Below are 23982 nucleotides of genomic sequence, written 5' to 3'. Positions count from 1 at the left end.
AGTTATTAGAGAAAATTATAGTGCCAGTGCCATTTTTAATAGACCACTTAAAAAGTAATCATATTACAAAGTGTTTCTCATTGGAGATATATATATATATATATATACACTTAAAGTGGAGGATATAACAAGGCGTTTCTTACCTAATATGCTTATCGTGAAGCATCCCTTTTGAGCAAATCACTCTAAATTTTTTCCTCAAAGTGATCCTTTCTTGGTTATACTGATACTGACTCTTACCACCAGGAAGATGTCTTAAAACCACTTCTTTTTCCCTGATAAATGCAATGCTATTTGTTTCTTGACACAAGTAAAGCTTTAAACACGGTCTTGGCCACATGTGGAAAGAAATACTGGTCAACAGAAAATACCTGATATATCTTTCTATATCTTCCCCTGTTTTATTTTTATTTTTTTTATTTTTATTTTTTAACTCTGATATTGACATTGGCATTTGTTTTCTAGACCTTCAGCCTTACTCCCAGAATGATATTTTGAAACATCAATTAAAGCCCTTAACTAGACACTCTCTGCATTACACTAGTTTCCCCTTAATCTAGGATGTCCCAATTTGAAATTCCCCATTTTCTCTTGACTTTGTAAAATACAAAACCCAGAGCAAAACATTGCTCCTATCCCTCTTCCTACGTGCCTAATAATGAGACAGGGACAGCCATGCAAATGGGGCTTTCCAATGATAACATAATTTTAGCACTAACTAAAATATTCGTGCTTGCTATGGTGGGCTGCTGATTACAAAATACATTTTTCCTCATAAAGAAAAAAAACTGAGCCAAGACAAACAGCTGAGTGACAGCAACTAAAATGTAACCATTTCCCTATGGTTTTGCTGTTATATGCTGTTATAGACAGCATACGTAAAAACCAGTAAGGGTTCATTTTTCCACCTAAAAAGTCAGGCTTCCTATAAAATCTTTGATTCTAGTTTCAGCACTTCTAAGGTAAATGGGCATCTTCACATGTCATTTATAAAGCTTCTAATGAATAAATTATATTAAAATACATTAACAACCTATAGTTGTAATGAATGTATCCTAGATTGTATGCTCATATGTAAGGATTCTAAATATCAAGTTGATAACCAAACCAAGCATACTGCAAATAGGTTATCATTTATTGACCACAACTACCTTCCACAATACTGGTTATTTTTTAATTATAAAGATAATCTGCAACAAGTTGGCCATTTAGCCATCAACCTATTTCTTCAGCATTTAGACATTAATCCCAGATTCAGAAATACAGTCAAGTAACTATTTATAACCAAGTAACTCTCAAATCAAAACTAGATGGTAAGATTGGTTAGTTACATAGCTATAACCAAAATGCAGTTTTCATGTTTTACTCTAATCTATATTTTAACTGAAGTCAATAAGATTTTCACTATAGAAATACACTAGAAAATATGTAATTTCTTATTCTTTTTAAGCAGATTTATTTATTGTACATGTTCAATCTTTGAAATAGGCCAATTTGATTTATGCTATGTTATGTTATGTTATTTATTTATTTTGAAATGGAGCCTTGCTCTGTCGCCCAGGCTGGAGGGCAATGGTGCCATCTCGGCTCACTGCATTCTCTGTTTCCCGAGTTCAAGCAATTCTCATGCCTCAGCTGCCTGAGTAGCTGGGATTATAGGAGCGGACCACCATGCTGGGCTAATTTTTGTATTTTTTGTAGAGATGAGGTTTCACCATGTTGGCCAGGCTGGTCTCGAACTCATGACTTCAAGTGATGTACCCGACTTGGCCTCCCAAAGTGCTGGGATTACAGGTGTGAGCTACGGTACCCAGCCCAAAATAGGCCAATTTTTAAAATGGGAATATTCTAACATTAAAACAACCAAATAAACACTTTTTCTGAAATAAACTTTAATTTTGGATAAATATGTTTGGCCTTTGAGCCTTAATAAAATGCATTCATGAATATTAAGCTGTAAAAAAATACATGTTAACTACATAGCTATAGTATATAATATTAATATTAATTAGCACCTTACAGTAAATTACTAGATTAAAATAAATTTTGATATAAGACACTGGGCTTTTTGTTTTATTGACAACAGAACTGTAAGCAATAGCAAATTGCTCTAATCCTTTCAAGTATATTTAAGAAAGTTTATGACCTATTGAAGAGAAAAGTAGATCTAGGGGGTGATACTGGCTTCATTATGATTAATTAATCAGTAGAATGTCAGAAATGCTAAGAAAACCAAAGAGCTACACCCGAGAGAAAATGTATTAATGTAAATATTTTAAGGCAAGTTAATTAGCGATCTATAATAAAGATGTATATAAGTTCATGATTTACCTGTTTGTCTCAAATTTTAGATGATTTCTTTGATACTCATATTTAAATCGGTAGCTTTTCCTATAGATTTTCATTTTTGTTTAAATTCTTCTTCATTAAATTAAATAAAATAATAAAATACACTTTTTAACAGTTTTCTCTCTGCAGCTGCTCTAGGTCATTGGTGGCCATTGAGCCATAACTGGTCTATATTTGTTTTGGGCTTTGTTTCGTGTGTCTGACTCAACTAAATTTTTAACGTAATTTGTAGTAACCAACTTTGCAAATTCTGGGTTTGTCTTTAAATGTCAGATCTGGCAACACTGCCTTGACATTTCTGCCCAGAAACTATTGGCTCTAGGCAGACAGTGACTGTCTGCTTCAGACTGTTGACTAAAATCCCCACCACATTCATTTTCGTGCCCTATCTGGCCCTTGCTGGCATATGAGTTTGCAACCTTTGGGGGTTTGCAGAAATTGTCTATGTTATAAAATCATTACTATCTAGATTCAAACATACTTCTAAATAAAGATTTAAATTATTTTGGTAACTTTAAATGTATTTGTTCTAATTTTTTTTCATTAAATTGCTCTTCATCATATAAATATATAATTTTTATACAACTGGATGAGTTTGTCAGAAGAATACCAACTTTCAATATTCTTTGTGGCATTAAACTTTAACTTGTCCACATGGAAAGAGGTAATCCTTAAAATGACTTATGACCACATAAATGTCTTAGCACATGTGGTTCATATTTGGAGATTTCTCATATTTGTTCAATATGATTTCTTTTGTTTGTTTATCCACAATACTAAGAAAACTTCTGTAGTCAACATGTATACTGTAACTGGCCTCTACATAATATTAGAAATTACCTTACATGGACATTACCAGTAAAGTAAAGTTGTATAAAGCCTTTGGATGCTTTTGTTTGCAGTGCTAAATAATGGAGTACACATAGAAGAAAACATTTTAGCTTTGGTTTGAGTGATTAAATTTCAAGTCAGTCTTTTTACATTCATGTTATATCATCCCCATTATGCATACCCTGTGTATTTAATCTTGATCATTCGAGGTCCTAAAGGAAGAAAGCTATAATTCTGCATTTTAAATTAATTTTACACTTTGCTTATCTACATGCCAGAGATTATAAAAGAAATCCCTAGACTTGTCCCACTTAGTTGTTGATATCCTCTTCCTGTATTTTTAGAGAGGCCATTTCTCATTTTCTCTAGACATACCTTTTCATTCCTTCTTGTTACCAATTGTGAATTCCTTAAAATAGAGATGATAAAATGTACAGCCTTTTAAATACCTAATTTATGATTTCTAAAAGATGGTATTGCTTAATTTCATTAAAATATTTAAATAAATGATACTAGAGACAATTAAGTTTTAAGCAAAGACTCATATATCTTTCTTCACATGTGTAAATGGGAAATAAACATGCCTTTTTATTAAAAATAATTTGAAGACAAAATATAAGTATTAAATGATGTTTTATACCATCTCTGTCCATTGGAAGTTGTCACTCTAACTTAGCCAGAGCAGGTCTATCTTATTTTGCATGTGATATCATAGCAAAAATCTAGTCAGCTGCATAGCGAAGGAAAAACTAAGATAGTATTTAATCAATAGAATTCAGAGGAAAATTATGCTAACATGATTTAATCTATTTTCTAGTAATCCTATCAGTAAACTATCATTGACTGGTACTGCCTTAGAAAGGAACTCAATATGTGTAATGGGAATGGACATCTTGTCACCTTTAGTTGGCCTTTTTCAATTAGTTAAGCATTATATGTGTGTTACCAAAAAATTATTTTTTGTAGTTCAGAGAACCATTTTTGTTGGATGTGTAATTTGGAAGTTTTGTTTACATTATGTCCTTAGGGATTTTCTTTGTTTTAACAGCATGCAGCTTGACAGAAATACACTACCCAAAAAGGGACTAAGGTATATATTTCTCTCAGCACAATTGCTGCCTCTCTCTGTTGTTATGTAAACTTTGTGTGCTGTCTCTCTTCCTTCTTTGTTTGTTTGCAGTGTAGCAATGACATTGAGGATGAAATCACTTTTAATTTTGATGGTTTCTCTGGCCCAAACAGTTGTTGAGATAGCCCCTTAGGTAGAGATACTAGTAGAGGTTGAGGCTGTCACTCAAATTAAATAAATTCCAATGTGAATATCACTATTTTGAAGAAATAATGCTAAAAAATAAAATAATAAAATAAAATAAAATAATATAAAATAAAAAAACTTGTCCCAGGCGTTGCTTTTTTGGGGCAGCAACTTTTGGTAGAATGCAGAACTCACTTCAACAAATTAAAATAAAATTAACTCTTCCAACTTTTGCCTGTTGGAGGCATATGCTTGCAAATCCTCAAAACCCGTACAGTCTACAGATGTGGGTAGTTAATGTTTAAAGGTTGAAAGATGCTACAATCTGAATCAAAGAAAACATATTTTCATCATCACAGGACAAACACTGTAATTAAAGCATGATTTTTATAAAATCCGTTTGATAAAATCTCAAAATTGTTTTAATTTCTATTTTTCAGGGGTGCTGCTCTGAGATCAACTTAAATATGAATCAATCTAATATCATTTAATAATCTCAAAATAATTATTCCATCCATAATAAAAAGTAAAATAAAAATTTAACTTATGACCATCTTTTACTGTGTACTTTTATCTGAGGAAGGAATATAGAATGAACTACTATTAGAGGTATAACACTGTATGCATATGAAAAGTTGGCTACTTTGGTGCTAAGAATTTACTTACAAAAAGAAAATATACTTAGTTTGGTGAAACAGTGAATAATGGCGAAACTAGGTCTTTCTCCATTATTATTTTTTCTCTCCAATTATTCAGCAATAGCAAATAGCTGGCAATTATTCCATTTTAATATTTTGTTCCAGAAATTTATTATCCAGTAAAGCAAGCACATCTCCCTCCCTATTTTTGTAATCTAGGCATGATGTCAAGTGGCATTTTAACAAAAGAACTGTTTTTCCTTAAACAAAAACAAAACAACAACAAAAAAGCTGACAATATGTATTCCATTTCCCTATGCCTTCTGTGACCATCACTTCATTTCTCTTGGCCCTGGCCCACCAGTGTCCTCCATTTGTAGTCCATGTTTTCACCCTCTTTACATCCTTTCTAGCCCTGTGCTTTTGAGTTCTCAATTAACTTGGCTGTCTGCTCATTGCTTATGATTTCCAACCGCATATCTGATAGAAGCATAATTTTCTCCTCAAATCCCTTTATTTTATTTTTCTCCTATGTGATTCAAACAGATGGTATAAGATCATCTGGAAGAACTGAGCAATTATAATTAGATTCAATCTGTTTGAAATTGTTGTTCATTCTGAATAGTAACCTCCTCTCAATTGTTTTCCTGTCTTGGCATTGCCTTGCCCTTGTAGATGTGCTTAAGTGTCATAGCTGTGCTGTTTTGCAGATATACCCCATCATCTCGGCAGGCCAACCAAGAAGAGGGCAAAGAGTGGTTGCGTTCTCATTCTACTGGAGGGCTTCAGGACACTGGCAACCAGTCACCTCTGGTTTCGCCTTCTGCCATGTCATCTTCTGCAGCTGGAAAATACCACTTTTCTAACTTGGGTAAAATATTCTAAAATATTGATTTTGTTTTCTTTCTTTCACCACCCACTCTCACGGAAACCCTGGAATCTCTCCCTAATACAACACGTTTTCCTTTAAAGGGAGGGATAAAGGCACTTTAACAGTACCTTTCATTTGTGTCATTGTTTACTTTTCACAGAATAATCTCCAAACATTATACTGTTTATTGCTCATGACAAATGCTTAACATAGGTTAATACTGTGGTTGTTTTCTAGTCTAGGCTCAGGGCTCAGAAAGGTCACTTGACTTGAAAAAGTCTTACCATTACTAAGGGTTCAAGGTAGTAATCAGTTCCAGAACATCTGACTTTAAGCCCAGGGACCTTTCCATTCCGTTTTAGAATCCTCTTAAAAAACAGGAAAGCATCTCCTTATTTATTTGCTTGAAATATTAAAACATCCTTAAAACGAATTAGTAGTCTTTTGTAGAAAATAGAAACAATTAGGAAGAAAAAGATAGGTAATTCCATGACTCCAAGCTAACTTCTTTTAACATTGTTAAAATTAAAACTCCTTAAAATGCATAGGAGAATTTCTGTTAAGACAATACTCTGAATGTTTTCAGATAGATACAATGAAAAACAAATTACCAACATAGTCATTGGGTTACTTTGTATTTAGCATCATTTGTATGAAGTATAAAATAATATGCATAAAATATCATCAAAAACACTCTGAGTAACAAAATAATTAAAGAAAGCTCAATATGCCAGATACCATTTAATAGATTCAATGATTTTAAAAATCGGTTTATCTTCTATAAAGTCACATATAAAGTGTTCTCATTATTTTTATGGTAAATATTTTTATAATTAGTTTATCAGAAAAACTTGTACATAAAGATGAGTTTTGATCTTTATAATTTACCTTTGTCAAACTATCCCAGAGTACATCAATTCCATCATGAAAGTACTACTTTGACATTATATTAAAAATTAGTAATAGAAAACACACAAGCCAAAACCTTATATTCTCTAACCTTCAAGTCAATCATCAAGTTTTATTAGATTTTTGAAGACCTGAAAATGAACATAATTTCAAATAACAGAACTCAAACACCATACACATTTGTAATGAGGCACAACAGTCAATTTTGAGCCTTGTATTTTTCAGGTTTCAGCTGAATAACCTTCACTGCTTTCTTAGCTTTTTGCCAGTCTTGTTTTGGGACTATTTTGCCTCACTGGGCCTAAACAGAGTATAATATTAAAATATGTTAATAAGTCATACTGAGAATAAGATAAATGCAGATTTCTAACTCCTTAGGGACACAAATGGGGACAACACATTCCATGAATACAGGTGAATGAATGTCCATAGTTTCTCTGAGTTGGGCAGTTTCATGCAATCATTTTTTTCTCTGAGGCCAAAGTCTCTGGTTTAATCTTCCTAGCAGCTTCCAGAACAGAAAGTGAAATTACTTTGTCTCCATGTTCTTTTTATCCATGCGCGGGAATTCCCTGCTTTCCTGATCCCACCACAAAAACTCCCTTGAGGATGAAGCCTTGGGTTTCCAGGTTTCCAGGGAAGCCTCAATTCCAGGCTGGAAGCCACATTCCCAGAGGGCTAAATCCCATAAACATCATCTTTTCTGTCTTTGTAGACCATAGAACTTTTTATTATCATCCAGGAGGATTTCTCTTTTGAAACAAGTTTGGAAAAACTTTATGTCAGTCCTGATCTGCTCATTAACAACTGCATAGAGGGGGACACCCAGATCATCCAACTTGGGTTGAGGGATGACAGGTCTGCAGCCCCCTCTTGCCAGAGAAAACAGTCTGGCACAGCCACAATCACAACTCCATTCTTCCCTGCCATAACTCCTTTGCTTTGAAAGTCATTGGTTACTTCTCTAGTGTTTTCAGGTCTATATTCTCCAGGTACTCCAGCACCTCTTTCCAGGGCTTAGACAAAAATACATCTCTCTTGGCCAGCAGCAGTGCCAAGGCAGCAGCCTCCAAGGGCTCCTGCACCCATGGACCACATCCGCACAGAGAAGCACCTTGGGTCCTCAAGTGTCTCCTCCTTCTTGCCTTCTCCCAAGTCTGAAGCCCAGACACTACGGGCCCAAACCCTCCTGGCACCCGAGGGTTCCAAGGGCCTTGTTACTTTTTCTCTTTTCACTGGAAAAAAAATTCTAATCATGTACCTATAGAAGATTCACATTTTTCAATGAGTTGGACTTTCCAGCTTTCAACCAGGACAAGACTCAAGGCTTTGTTTTTTCTATTGCAACCCTTCCCACTGTACTGAGTAGGGCTTTTAGCAATTGAAAACAATTATTTTGGTCATGGTTTCATATAAGCTAATGATTTCATATCAAACACCAAGCTTTTGTTTCCTAACAATATAATAGTGATAAGAGTCTTTGCCTATAATGCCAAAGAATGTATAGATTTTATTTACTTTAAGTTGCAGCTGATTTTTTTAAAAAGTAAAAAGCCTGGCCGGGCGCGGTGGCTCAAGCCTGTAATCCCAGCACTTTGGGAGGCCGAGATGGGCGGATCACGAGGTCAGGAGTTCGAGACCATCCTGGCTAACACGGTGAAACCCCGTCTCTACTAAAAAATACAAAAAACTAGCCGGGCGAGGTGGCGGGCGCCTGTAGTCCCAGCTACTCGGGAGGCTGAGGCAGGAGAATGGCGGGAACCCGGGAGGCGGAGCTTGCAGTGAGCTGAGATCCGGCCACTGCACTCCAGCCTGGGCTACAGAGCGAGACTCTGTCTCAAAAAAAAAAAAAAAAAAAAAAAAAGTAAAAAGCCTAACGCCTTAACTTCAAAAAATGAATTTAAAACGTTTGTGTAGGTCATAGGAATATGAGACAAAATAGTTTCCTACAACATCTAAAACACACCCAAATCACCTAAAATGCTATAAGCTTGCTAAGTACTTCATGTCTCCTATCAATTCTTTTCATTAATTCACATTAATTTGATTAGTTGACTCCTTATTCTATTTTTCCTCACCATTATTATTCTGATTAGATCCACCTTCATTATTCTTTAGGAACAAAAAGACTCACCACTTACTATGTCTGACATTGGTGAAGTCATTTAAACTAATTTTGTTATCTCTTGAATGGATACAAAATACGGAGGTCATATTGTAAAGAATGATGGATATAGTGTATATAAAGATGGAGACGTGTGTAAGACTTGATAGATTCTGCCAAATCATTAGTTTTATTGGAAAGCATGTTTCACACTATCATAGAGTAGCATTCATCAGATATGCCTGAGTTTTGTCTACATTTAATTGAGTAGTAATTCACACAAGACAGTAACCACAGGATTTTGTGAAAGACATTCACAGATTGTATTTTTAAAAGACTAGCACAAAACTATGAGATTTCTATCAAGGACTAATTTACCACAAATGTCAAATATTTGTGCAAAGATAAGTTTATTCTAAGATTTGCATAAATTAAAGTTAACATGGCAACTGAAGCCAACATGTCCATGATCACAATGTGTTAAAAAATGAATGATTCTATAGCACACTTGGGAATGTATTTTATTACATAGTTTTCACAGTTAAAACACAATTAATAAATGAAATGTGAATTATACTTTTACTGATAACAAAGCTCTCTGTAGAGCTTTAATGTTCTGATGAATTAGAAAACCACTGATCAAATACATCCCTTACATTTCATTGCTATAGAAACCCAGTCTGAAAGGTCAAGTTTACCTTTCTAGGTTGTGGGTTTCCCCCCTTAATCTATTGTGGTTTATATCAGAGATATCTCAACTGTATCAGACAGGCCATGACTTAAGTGACACTGCCCTCTTGATTCTCTTCATACTTTTCCAACTACAATTCTTTCTCCTGGGGTTGCTTATCTTAACAAAGCTGTATCATTTGTTGTAGACACAAGGTCACTTTTGAGAGTGAATGGGACTATATTAATAATTGTTCCAGGTATTAGGTGCAAACCTTGGGCAATGCAATTCATCTTTTCTCTTTTCCTGATATTTATGTGTTTACCAAGTTGTTCTTCCTTTAGACTTTTTTTTTATCCTAAATCTTTTTTCTATGTTCTCATTCACAACTTTAATTCTGATCTCTCAAATCAACATTTCACTTTCTGTCTGAGACCTTTTTCAGTTCTAAAACTAAAAGCCCATCAATGTGCTAGACCATATAGCCACCTCATATCAAAGTCTTTTCTTGACTTCTTTTCTTCTATTTGTCTTATAATTTCACGTATCATCCTTCTCTCTACTCTAGTGCAAAATCTGTGTAATCAATAGTCTTACTTGAAACTGTGCTCTTCATATTGTACATTTTCAGTAGACAGGATACTGTGATTTTATATTCAGAATATCTCCTACATCTGTCTCTCATTTTCAGGGACATTGTCCTTACTGAAGCTTTTTTAACTGTAGACAATTGCAGATTTGAAATTGATCTTACTCTGTTGGCTCCCTTATGTCTCAACATTTTCACCCATTGGGAGGTATAAAAGAAGATATTCCTATCCATGTCAACACACTCTCATGTACCTCCCCAGATCTTAGAAGCACATATGACTTCAAATGAGGCATTTTGAGACCTTTATGCTGTATTGTTTCAGAGTGGAAAAAATGACTAATTTCAAAAATGTAATATTTAAAGAGTTTTTACTGTATTTACAGTTCACGTGAACCTCTTTATTGGGCAAGAAAATGAGTATTCTTAAAATGCAATCATAAATTAAAGTTACTTTATTATTAAATTATATATATATATGTAATTACCTTGAATATGTCCTCTTGCTGTCTTTTAACATCACGCATTTTTCATTTGACCATTATCTTTTCTGAATAATCAGTAAGATACAGGATTATTATTAATGTTCAAAAGTTGCAGTATTCATGTTTTCTTTATTCTTTCTACCAATTAAAATGTGTTAATATATAAAAATTTTTTAAATATTACTGTAAAAAATCACAACATATAGTAGAAAATTAAGATCACTACAATATGTCATATTTAGTAGACTACTGTGAGCTACTGCCACAGTAAACTATCATTTGTGTGTCATTCCCAGTGTGCTAGCCCTAGTAGAAGCCATTCCCATTCAAGAAAGAATAACAAAATATAACTTATATAAATCAAAAAGTCTTTGGATGAAACTTCATTTGGTCAAATAACCCAACCACTACCCTTCAGTTTTTTTATGAATAAAAAATGAAAGACTAAAAGGCCTCTAAGATCCATTCAAAGCCAGGAGACACACAAGAATTTCTAAATAGAAGAGAAACAGAAGAGGTCATAGTTCTCGTGAGCCATCTCATAACCTGGTGAGACTCATTGTCATGCCTCCATGAGTGATAACAATTTCTCAGATTCATTTTTCACCTTGCCACAAGGGTTACATGCAGGAACATTAATGTCAAACTGTCACTTCTAATATCCATCTAATATTCTCTAAATTAGATGGATCCTTTTGCATACAGTGATTGTTAAACACCTTTGCATAGGAATAGTTTCTATGCTTTGGTACTCAAATCTTCCTCTACCTTGAATCCTTTCCCATCTTCATGCTCACCCTTCAACCTTCTCAGAATAAACTCCTGTCTTCTATTCTTTTGGAAGCATAGAATCTCACAGTCAGAAGAGACCACATCTGGTTCAACCCTTCATCTCTTATGTAAAATTTTATGACATCTCTAGCTTCTTCTTTAAACCCACCAATGACAGAAACTACTAAAATCTAGAAATAACACTTTTGGAATTCTTTCTTTAAGAGATCAAAGAAAATTTTCCTGAATCTTCACCTATTGTTACTAGTTATATATATCCAGATTCTACAAAATAAGTCAAAGTTAGATTGCATAAGACAGCTCTTCATGTCTAAAACAGTATAATAAACTCACTAGTTAATGTCTAGCTGTAGATGCAAAGGTAGAGAGTAACTTGGGGTTATTTAAAAACCCAGTCCAGCCAGACACATTGGATCATGCCTGTAATACCAGCAGCACTCAGGACACTGGAGCAAGAGGATCCCGTGTCCAGGAGTTAGAGGCTACAGTGAGCTATGATCGTGGCACTGCATATTGCAGCCTGGGAGACAGAGTGAGACCCTGTCTCAAAATAATAGTATTTAATAATATCATAAAAACCCAGTCCACATTGATATCAGATGCTGTTTTCCTCAAGTTACTACAAATAAATATATAATCTTAACAAAAGATTAGTGGCTTGGCTATGCAAATGCAATTTAAGACAAAGTTGGTAGCCCTCTTTTTCCTGATACATTGCCACATCTGTTTCTCTTCTATTTAGAAATTCTTGTGTGCCTCTTGGCTTTGAATGGATCTTACAGGCTTTTTATTCTTCCATTTTTTATTCATAAAATAATTGAAGGGTAGTGATTGGGTTATTTGCCCAAAGCAGATGGAAAGCAAAACTACCACTAGAAGATCTTTACCAATTTGTTTCCATTCAAAAAGTTATCTTTGTCTGTGTTACATTTGTTTTCTATTGTATAGTTTCTCTTGTTCTATTTTACATATTGACTTTTCTCCTTCTTCAGACATCTGCCCTACTGGCTACTCTTGAAATCAGAGACTGTGCCATATTTTTCCTTCTATTCATCTACAACATCTAAAACCAGATCTGTCATAGTTATGAACTTAATTGAACACTCTTAAGCAGTTGGGTGTAATTTCTGATGGAGAACCTATCAAAAGTGTTCATAAATGCAAACTATTCCCTTTAAAATCTATCCTAATCCTCATTAATGTTTCATCTTGATAGAGCTAAGTATTATGTATTGAAATTGTAGAAGTACACTTCACTTGGACATCTCTGCAATCATTTAGGTAAGAATTATACAAAGCCAAAAAGCAAATAAAATATACTTCTAACCCTATAGATATGTATACTAAAATGATGCTCTTGCAAATTTGTTTAATACTTCATTAATTTAAACAAGAGTACATTCATACTGTGAGCCAAGAATAGGGTGACTTACCACACTCTGCCACCTTAAACATAAACATTTGAAGTCTTGAATGTCCTACAGTGTACCTACTGGCTGTTGTCACTAATCAGACCGAAATGGTACTAATGGTCACTGCAGGCTGAAGGAATGTTCTTGAAAAATAGGCAGATCCTCTCCCTCTCCCTTTTTTACTTTTTTCTTCTTTCCATCCTTTCTTCTTTTTTTTCCAATAGATTGTGCACTTTGCAGATTCGTATTTTTTTCCTTTTCCATTACATTTTAAATATGTGATTCTTAGTCCTATGCTTCCTTTTACTCCAGTCAATAACTGGCTCTATCAGAGGGTTGTTCTGTGTGTTAATTCAGTTAATATCAGAATTATCAAGCACAGTGCCTTCCAAATATGAGATACTTATCTCCAGTAACCTCTGGGTATACTTTTCCTGTTTTACATTGTTTAGAGAGCCAGTACTTGTATGAAGAAGTTTAGTGCCTATGTCAAAGAAAAAAACTTAGTAAATTTTGAAGTGATGTCAGAACAACTCTAAGCCACAGACAGATTCCCCAAAGTTTTGGAAATACTCAGTAGTTCCCTTTATATCTTAAGAGGCTCCTGCCTGCTTTCTCATATACCAGTAACAAACTTGCTTTTCTTAAATATAAACATTTAGAATGTCTTTCTCAATGTTTCTGCTTTGCTTTTATTCCAAATTTTACAACGGTATTGTTTTCCAATGCAGTTATACATACAATCAACCAAATATTTCCTTAAATTGATGACTACCAGATGAGGACTATTTGGCAATAAGCAATAAGAAAATAAATTCTTGGCCGGGCTCGGTGGCTCACGCCTGTAATCCCAGCACTTTGGGAGGCCAAGGTGGGCAGATCATGAGGTCAGGAGATCGAGACCATCTTGGCTAACACGGTGAAACCCCATCTCTACTAAAGATACAAAAAACTAGCCTGGCGCAGTGGCCAGTGCCTGTAGTCCCAGCTACTTCGGAGGCTGAGGCAGGAGAATGGCGTGAACCCGGGAGGCAGAGCTTGCGGTGAGCGAGATTGCGCCACTGCGCTCCAGCCTGGGCGACAGAGCGAGACTCTGTCTCAAAAAAAATAAAAATAAAAAAATAAATTCTTATTAAAAATTTCAGACTTAAGATACTTCTTTGTAAATATAACATGTTTGTGACTTTTGACCATCTCATCGTGATATGCTCATCTTAAACAGAGTAGAAAATCATTTCATATAATTAACCTTATGGTGAGCTACAGATACCATGTATGTTACATTGTGTTTAGTTATAAAAATGTTTATTACATGCTATCTCCTTATAACCTAACTTTGATAATAATGATGATCCTAATCATGAGACTTGTTGGTTTTGTGTACTATTGCTTTAGAAATTGACATAAGGCTTGCCATGAAAGTGCCAGAGGAAAAGAGGGACTCAGTGGGATCTGTTATTGGATATTTCAGAAGCAGACTCTGACCTTAAGTAGGGATTCACTATACATGCATGTTTTCATGAGAATTGGGATCATGTTCTTACTTTCTATCAACCTGCTATTTTCATCTTTCAAGCTTCAGAGTAATAGGCTCTGTGTGCTTTGTTTTTCAGTGAGCCCAACAAATTTGTCTCAATTTAACCTTCCTGGGCCCAGCATGATGCGCTCAAACAGCATCCCAGCCCAAGACTCTTCCTTCGATCTCTATGATGACTCCCAGCTTTGTGGGAGTGCCACTTCTCTGGAGGAAAGACCTCGTGCCATCAGTCATTCAGGCTCATTCAGAGACAGCATGGAAGAAGGTAAGTGTTGGGGGGAATAAAGATGAAGTCACTTTATTTAAACCCTGAGAGGGAAACCATTGCATCACTCACATCACAAAGATTTCTGAAGAGGAAAATAAATTAGTGTAATTATCATTTGGGAAACTAGAAGCTTGAAGAAGTTTTATTCTGTATTATCTTCTATTGCTTTATGCATTTGGAAATATGGCAGAATTTGTTTAGATTAATACTTGGCTGTAGAAGAGTTTAGACTAAATCTACTTTTCCAATACAGAAATATACATAGAAACTATTTTCCCAGGTGCGTCAAATATCAAAGCAAATGTTTTGTTTGACATTTCGGTTAAAGAGCCATAAAGACATGCAAACCAGAAACATTATTTTATGAAAATACCACATGTTGATGATTTACATTCCCAGAAATTCCCTCTGGTGCTAATTTTTTGTTATATCATTTTAGAATTCATATTGTACCTACTTTTTTGCTTATAAGTCATTATTTCTTCATCCAATGGCAATAAAATTGTCACCTAACCTGTTAAATATCTTTATAGTTATATAGTTCTATGTAAATACTCTAAATAAATCAGCTTGAAAACCTCAGGAAGCTGAGTTGATGCTCAAATATAAATATTTTTCTAAACTTTAGAAGCTCAAATGTCAAATTTAACAATAATTTGAGAGACTTTTCTCTTTGATTTAGTGAATTTTTTTTTAGTATTCATAAAGAAAACTTACAGCATACATATTATAAAGCATTTCAGCTAAGGATAAAATAAAACGACGTAAAATTCAAATTGATTAGAATGAAATTATTAACCTTAATAATTATGTTTAAAAGAAAGGTCTCCAAATCTTGAGATATACCAGAGTTTAATCCTTTTGCCATCCATTTATTTGTGGTGTAAACTTAGGCAAGTTTCTTAACTTTCTTAGCCCTAAGTTCTGCATCTGTAACTTCATAGGTTTGTCACAAGGATGAAATATGAGAATAAAGAACAATTCTATTCCATTATCTTTTCCCTTCCTACATTCTTATTTAAAATATCTTCTGACTGAGGGGTTAGGCAGCAGTGAAAATTGGCTCATATTTTTCAGGTCACCACTATGGATTTAATATACTGGCACTAAATCAGTAGAGAAGAGTTGTCATTGCCTTTTGCAATATTAACCAAACCACTAAGTTCACTATGACAGACAGTGAATTATGTCCAATGACTCCACTGATTGTCGCCATGTAAACAGACAACACATAACTGTTCTCAAATGTAAGGACACTGCTTTCTGAAATGGTTCTGTTGCTCTCGTCACAGATAGGCTGCTCATAATACTTTTAAAATAATTTGGTAAGCACACAGATGGCTTTCTAGAGTGCAGCATTTACAAATAAAGTGATTTTTATATACTGGGAAATTCTGGCCTTCAATATATGAGGATTAAATAATCTGAATTTCTGAAAGCTAGCCTAAGTGGGCAAGATGGCTTTTTTTGTGCTCATACATTGAATACTGACCTATTCTAGTTCTTAAATGGTGATCTAGATTCAAGACTTATTGAACTAGATTGAAGGGACTTTATTGATATCCTACCTAATGCTCATACTGACAGATGAAGAGACTGAGCCACATGTTCTAAGATCATAAACAAAAAGAATGAGAATGAGATCACCTGATTAATTGTTCAGCTTTTTTCTGGTACATCAGGGTAACACTTTAGTTTATGAGGGTATTATTAGAGATTGAAAGAATTTTTTTTTTTTAATAATTGACTCAAATACCAACATTTTGCACATCACATAGAGTAGTAGCTTTGCCCAAGTTAGAAAACTGGGGGTTGCTCTTTATTCCTCTTTTGACCACATCTATATACTCAGTTTTAAAAAGGTTCTTCCTGGTATCCTCCAATTCCATCCCCTTGTTTTCATCCATGTTGCCACAAACCTAGTGCAGCTATTCCAGTCCTCTCCTGATCAGGTCTTAAGCACCTCCCATATGTCCTTGTGGTACCCACCATATTGATCTCAGTAGCATTCGTAGTACTCTATTGTAAATATCTTTTACACTATATCTTCTTTTTGAGCTTTTGGGATTTTATCTTATTTATTTTTGTAGTTCTAGGATCTAGCAACAGCTTGTCACATTGTTCATGCTTAACTAATGTTTGTTTAATACACAATGAGCAGAAATAACCATGCTACTCCATAGTAAAAAGAGGATAAACTTTTCTGCAAATATTATTCAGCACCATTTTATCCACCTTTTGGGTTTAGTACATTGGAAGTACAGAAGTATAAAGCAGAATGTCCAATGTTTATAATGATATTTGAAATAGATAAAAGCCAGTGTGACATTTCCGTTCTCAATTTCTCTGAGACACCACCTTGAAAAAAAAAGTATTTTTCTCTTACTAAAATTAGTAAAGGAACAGTAATTCCACATTTATAAGAGTATAATTAATGCATCACAGATAATGTTGTAATAACACATTAGATAAAAGTACTTATTTCCCTGAAATTATATGGGGAAAAAAATCTGAAAATGGACCTTTGTTGGAAACAAATGAAATAAATAAAGTACATATGCTTTTTAAAGTTTAAAAGTTTATGGCAACTTTAGTTTGGATTTCCATGCTATTCTATTTATTATACGGGAATTTACCGTAGCTTTCAATATGTAAGAAACAGGCTGGTAGGGCTCATGCTTGTAGACTTCTGTCTAATAACTTGGCAACTGAGATACTTTAGGGAGTATGAATGGGGCTCTTCCATGTCTCAATGTCCTGATTGCCAAAAATTTATAGCAGGCTGGTTCTCAGAATCTTATAGCCAGTTGTTATTACTTAATTTCCCTAACCACCCGTTCTTTACTTTTTCTGTAAAGGCTGGGGTTTTTGAGTAGACCTCATTATTTTAACTCTATTGTTCTCTTTGTTTTCTCCAGTTCATGGCTCTTCATTATCACTGGTGTCCAGCACATCTTCTCTTTACTCTACAGTAAGTAATGGCTGTTAAGAAAAAGCTTGTGCTTTTGCCATGCACACAAAGGATGAAATAGATCATGTTACTGTGAATAGATGACATTCATCTATGACTTGTACACAGGAGTTGTGTAGTGAAATAAGGGCATACTCTAAGCTGCTCAATACCCAAGAATGTGCCAGGTGCTCCACCAGCCATTTTTTGGTCACTTACATGTGCTTTCACTGGGCTTTTTTGCACTCATTATAATCAATGAGTGGATGTAGAATTCAATTTCATAAAACTTATTGAGGTATGACTTGGAGTCTGTGAAACCATGTAGTCTGCTATACTGTCATTTTAGTAATGACAAGTTGTCCATGTTTTGTTCTCTGAGCCATGACTGTTAATTGTTCTATAGTATTTTCTCCTCATTTTTTATTTTTAACTTTATTGTTGAGAGGATTATTGAAGGGTAAAAGCATTAAGGATAAAGGGTAAAAGCATAAAAGAACCAGAGATGTTTTCTTAAATACGATTTTTGAAAGAGTGTGATTTTTTAAACTTTTATTTTTATTTATTTATTTATTTATTTATTTATTTATTTATTTTTGGAGTTGAGGTCTTGCTTTGTCATCCAGGCTGGAGTACAATGACACAATCATAGCTCAATGCAGCCTTGAACTCCTGGATTCAAGTAGTCCTTCTGCCTCAGCCTATCAAGTAGCTAGGATTACAGGCACGCACCACCATGCCCAGCTAATTTTTAAATTGTTGTAGAGACAAGGTCATTGCTATGTTGCCCGGGCTGATCAATACCCATGACCTCAAGCAATTCCTCCCGCTTTGGCCTCCCCAAGTGCTGGGATTGCAGGTGTAAGCCAGCACACTTGGGCAGAAACTTTATTTATTAAGAAAAAAAACCAGTGTTTCAAGTTCTTTTGCAAATGTGTGAAATTGTAGAGAGTTTTTCTGTTTGTTAAATACAATTCTATCCTTTTTAAAAAGTAGCCTACAGGAAGTTATGTTTTATGAGTGAGTCATTTTAGAGCTAGGTTAACAGTGAGGTATATTTAAAAGCAGCCTACTGAATCTCAATGAGACTTGAGTACTATGAATAAGCCTTAATCCTGTATTGTAAGGTTCATGCAAAGTTCATAGCCTCTGCTGTCACTGATTAACGGAGCATCATGGGCAATAATTTTTTCACTCATTTTCATTAAGTTCAAATGTTTGTTTGAACCTTCTGTTTATAGGTTAATCTCATATATTTACTGCCTTACATAGTCATTCAAAATCAGACTGTTATTGGCAGAGGTAATATTTTTCTTATTTCTCCGTTCAATGATTAAAATTGCCCGTAGCTTCCAGAAATTAAGACAGCACTATTAGTGTTTAGGTAAATGTACTTTTTATGCAAATGGATAAAGTGAGGAATGTATAAATATGCATGAAAAAAACACATAAAAGAAATATATTAAGATTTAGTGTTCCTCCTGTTGGGCCAGCACCGCCGTTTGTTGGGGAATTGTATTCTGATTTAAACCATTGCCATTTAAATCTATGTGTAACATCAAAAGATGTAGCATCATTATCATTTTAGTCTAAATATGTACAATAGTTAATATTTGAATAAAACTACCTTTATGAAACCTAAGAAAAACTAAAAAAAAAAAAAAAAAAAAGAAAGAAAAATACCATTAGAAGAAATAAGGTCTAGTGCTTGGTAGCACAATAGAGTGACTATAGTTAACAATAATTTATTGTATATTTCAAAATAGCCAGAAAAGAAGATTTGGAATGTTCCTAACAGGAAGAAATGATATTCTTCTTAAATGAAGAATGGGATATTCCACTTACCCAGATTTGATCATTATACATTGTATATTTGTGTAATACCACATGCACCCCATAAATATATACAAGTATCGTATATCCCAATATTGAAGTTGTTTTATGAAAAATGTATTCTTCAAGAAAAGGTTCATAAGTTTAAGGAAAAACAGATTACTAGTCTACCAGTGTCCAGTAGACCTTTCTGTATTAATAAAAGTGTTCTATATCTACACTATCTAATATAGTAACTATTAGCCATATGTTGCTATTGATTATTTGAAGTGTATCTGGCATACAGATGAATTCACTTTCTTATTTTAATTAATTTAAGTTTAAATAGCCACATGTGCCTAACAGCTACTAGATTGGATAGTGCAAGTTTATAGAGAACCCAAGGGGTACATTTGTAGATAGGAGTGGGATGTCAAAATAATGAGGATAATTAGAAAGCATATATGAGAAATACTGTATTAAGAGTAGAATATGAAATGGGAACAGAGATTAAAATAGAATATGTATATATGTATATATATACACACACTCACATATTTATAGGTATATCTATACCTATAAATGTGTGAGTGTGTGTATATATGTATATGTTTATAGGCCAATATATGGAGGTAAGATAGATAGTGTTAAGTGAGTAAAGAATGGATGAGGTGATCGAGCCACATGAGAAGGTGATATTATTAGAAAATTAAAAGAGTTGTATTTGAGATGATGAAAATGATATATTTGAATTGACAAGTAAACTGTAGTAAAATAATTCAAATAAATGCATATCTGGGGAACTACTAAAGAGAAACATCATAAAAGATGAGGAGTCATTCTTTCCCCGGTCCTCTGTGATCAGGAACTAGGATTTAATTGGCAATGAGAAAATACCTATGAAAATGCTTTTTAAACTATCAAATGAAAAAGCAACTTCTTATTATTTTTCATGCCTTCTTAATAACTCTGGATAGAGATTTAGTTGCTTTGCATTCTTGCCTGGTTCAGTCAGGTAATTATTGGATGACATCAGGGAAGTTGCCAAATTTCTTTGGACTATACCTATAAAATAAAATTTGAAAATATTAGCTAGATCTGTCCCATTTGTCTCAGGATGTCTGCAAACTGGTTGGAAATCACAAGCCTAACCTGATCTGCAGAGGTGTTACCTTTGGCAAACTTATGGTTTGTGTCTTTGTTTTGAAATCTAAGACCAGGCGCGGTGGCTCACGCCTGTAATCTCAACACTTTGGGAGGCTGAGGTGGGTGAATCGCTTGAGGTCAGGAGTTTGAGACCAGCCTGGCCAACATGGCAAACCCCCCTCTCTACTAAAAATACAGAAATTAGCCCGGCATGGTGGCATACGTCTGTAATCCCAGCTGCTTGGGAGGCTGAGGCAGGAGAATTTCCTGAACCTGGGAGGCTAAGGCTGCTGCAGTGAGGGCCACTGCACTCTAGCCTGGGCTACAGAGCCAAATGCCGTCTGGGGGAAAAAAAAAAGGGAACGGGGAAAGGTGGGAGAGCAGGGAGAGGGAATCAAAGCCAACACTGTGAAGTATTGTGAAATATGGAGCTTTTACCTAAAAATTCAAAATTTTAAATTCCTTTTTAAAATAATTGGAATATCTATGGAATATCTAGCAATACTAAGATGAAATTCCTCTGGGTTTTCAGTCACCTGTAATTGACCCCTTTAGATGTTGGTGTGGGCTCTCAGGAAGCCACAGCCTCCACCAATGCTTTTCTTCCTGACACTGAAGCTAAATATGGGTGGCTAGGTTTCACTGTGCTATTGCTTTCCTCATGAGAAAGAAATACCCCTTGCTGTCTATATCGTTGTCAAATGGGAAAATGAAAGACAGCCAAGGAAAGGTCATGTCACTTTTTAAAAACTTCAAGTCCATTTATTCTTTATAAGCCTTGTCCTGTTAGGCATTTAAAGTTTTGATCCCTGCAATAGATGTTTTTTTGATTAACTGTGTATTAAAAACTTTGTTTAACCTGTTTTGAATTTGAATTCTGATTTGTATTTTTTCATGAGAGTAAATGTCATTTTTGATTCATTGTGGATTCTTTAATATGTTGCCTAACAAATAGCTAGTACTAAAGTCATAACTTTTTAATTAATAAATTTGAATGGATAAATGGTCACTTATTGGCTTACAGAATAAAGAATTCATGGATAAGCTTTTATTCAGTCAAGTGTTTCATATTTTGTATCATCTCCAGGACACTGGGCTTGCTCAAAACCATTGTAAAAAAACTGGCAAATAATCCAATTCCATTATGACATCATTAATCCCACACCTAAGCTACTGAAAAAAATATACTAATATTCTGGCTCATTGCTTTATTTTTATGGTAACACCTACCTGGTATTAATAACCATAGAGTATGAAAGAAGGCAAAGGTTAAAGCAAATAATAGTTTTGAAAGATTGGTAGCAAGAAAAGTCATGCTATACGGTATGCATAGAATTGATATTTAATGATTATGCTTGCTACTAGTATATGTGACAGAACTATTACAGATTTTTTTAATGTGATGCATATATTTCTTGATTATTTTTTAAAATAATAAATTAGTATTAAAAAATACAGGAATGATTTATTGACTCTTGAAACTTTACCGGCTTTCTATAATTCTAGGAAGCCTAGAAGCAGGATTGGGCAGAATAAACTGGCAAAAAATATAAAAAGTAGGCCGGGCATAGTGGACTGCAGTGAGTCGTGAATGTGCCAGTGCACCTAAGTGATAGATCAAGATCCTGTCTCAAAAAAGAAAAGAAAAAGAAAAACAACAACAACAACAACAAAAACAAAGTACTAGGAAAAACTAATAGACATAGTTACATAGTTAATTATGCCATATGTTTTAAGGCAATGAAACTTTTAATATTCCTTGCTTACTTTTTATTCAAAAACCAAACTGTGTATAAAACCTTAAAATTATTAGGATCTATAAAATGAAATATTTCCTTAAAAATCTAAAATTGAAATGTAAATTATTCAAGATTGCTTTTTAAAGCAGTTTTCTTATAAAAGTTATTAGGATTCTACCACTTAGCCACTTTATTATTTAGCCACTATATTACTAAGTTTACACATTTTTAAAGGTACAGAAAATATAGGGAAGACAAAGCTCAGGTTAAAAGAGTTGCTGGCAAATAAAATATATCCTGGTGGTTAAACTACTTTGCTTTATGTTTTCTGAAAGAAAAGCAATAAAAAATAGTACAAGTAGTTTTATATCAATTAATCTAGAACTATCCCAAAAGTAGACATAGAAGATAAGAGATTGTTTTTCAGCTTTGGATCTGCTTATGGCAATAAGCAGACTTGTACTATTCAACAAGATTATGCATTCTTCAGCTTTTCCCAGAATAAGGGAGCTTCCCAAATGTAACGGTGCACATAACTCATTTTCTGGCATTTTGCAGGCAGGCATGAAGAAGAAAAACAGAGCTAGGAGTTTTCTGGAAGTCAAGTCAAAAACACCCTGCAAAGTCCTATGGCAGTCCTCCTTTCTATATGCTGCATAGCCAAAAATGTTTGCCAGACACTTTTATCACTGGATGTTTCCGTGTTTTCAGTGTTTAAGCGTTTTGCTGACTTGTGATAATTAAAATTATTAATAATCACTAAAGAAAGAAAAAATAGAAGTAAATAATGTTAATTATCTGTGGTTATCAGTAGAGGCCTGTATGTTACCCCAGCTTTATCTGACATTGTTTGTGATACGTAAATCACAGAATAGAATTCTGACATCTAAACCTTGGCTGGAGATCTTTATAATTTTATGAAGTCTGTTTCCTACAATCTGTATGAAAGATACATAATATTTTAAGTTTTCATGCACCCATATTTTTTAGAGTATAATTTTGTAATTATTTGGTTTATGTTGCTTATGATTTACATCTTAGAGTCTTTCAATTCTATCTTTTGCTTAAAGGAATATTATATATCTATGGATCAAATGACCTATATTTTAAAAATACCTTATGGTTTATATATTAAGAAACATTTATATTAAATTCTAAAGTAACTTGTTTGTACTATTTCAATTGAATAACTTTATGTACTTCATTCCATTCTTCTCATAGTAGATAATAAAAAAAAAGTCATGATTATTTTATTCATTTACACCTGCAGAATTAATTGAAAATAGTTTTTGTAGTTAAAGTCTTTCTTTTTATTGTTTTACAGGCTGAAGAAAAGGCTCATTCAGAGGTAAAAAAAACTTTCAATATTTCAATATTTACTATTTTAGTTTGCATTCATGATGAAATTAGTGTTGTGACCACTAGAGGGCTCTGTGATACAATAGCAGAACTCCATAGGACTGCTGAAGTAAGGCAACTAGTTGATAAATGGTCTTTGATATTGCCTCTTTAAAATAAAATGAAAGGAAATTTGTATAGCAAGCTCTCCTCTCACATTCTAGATTGAGTCTTAGCTCAACACCTAATAGTTGTCTATAATGGTAAGCACTCATTAAATCATTGAT

The 23982-nt window shown here is 34.0% G+C and overlaps 1 protein-coding gene and 1 pseudogene across 13 annotated transcripts in view; one reads left to right on the top strand and one right to left on the bottom strand.

Moving 5' to 3' along the window:
- The window catches only part of LOC105473314 (neuron navigator 3), an 899580-nt gene that overhangs the window by 809710 nt on the left and 65888 nt on the right, over positions 1-23982 (top strand). For 10 of the 13 annotated variants that reach the window (XM_011727068.3, XM_071070568.1, XM_071070565.1 and 7 more), the window contains 5 exons: positions 4229-4270; positions 5784-5944; positions 14519-14707; positions 17629-17681; positions 23682-23705. In XM_011727068.3, the coding sequence (XP_011725370.2) occupies positions 4229-4270; positions 5784-5944; positions 14519-14707; positions 17629-17681; positions 23682-23705 (469 nt within the window). The remainder of the gene's footprint in view (positions 1-4228; positions 4271-5783; positions 5945-14518; positions 14708-17628; positions 17682-23681; positions 23706-23982) is intronic. The other 3 variants (XM_011727065.3, XM_011727070.3, XM_011727066.3) reach the window with 1 other exon arrangement.
- Positions 7302-7975, bottom strand: LOC139356471 (peroxiredoxin-like 2A pseudogene; annotated as a pseudogene).

This window comes from Macaca nemestrina, chromosome 10 (genome assembly GCF_043159975.1).
Source record: "Macaca nemestrina isolate mMacNem1 chromosome 10, mMacNem.hap1, whole genome shotgun sequence".
In the NCBI taxonomy this organism is placed as follows: domain Eukaryota; kingdom Metazoa; phylum Chordata; class Mammalia; order Primates; family Cercopithecidae; genus Macaca; species Macaca nemestrina.
This window is presented reverse-complemented; position numbering and strand designations above follow the sequence as displayed.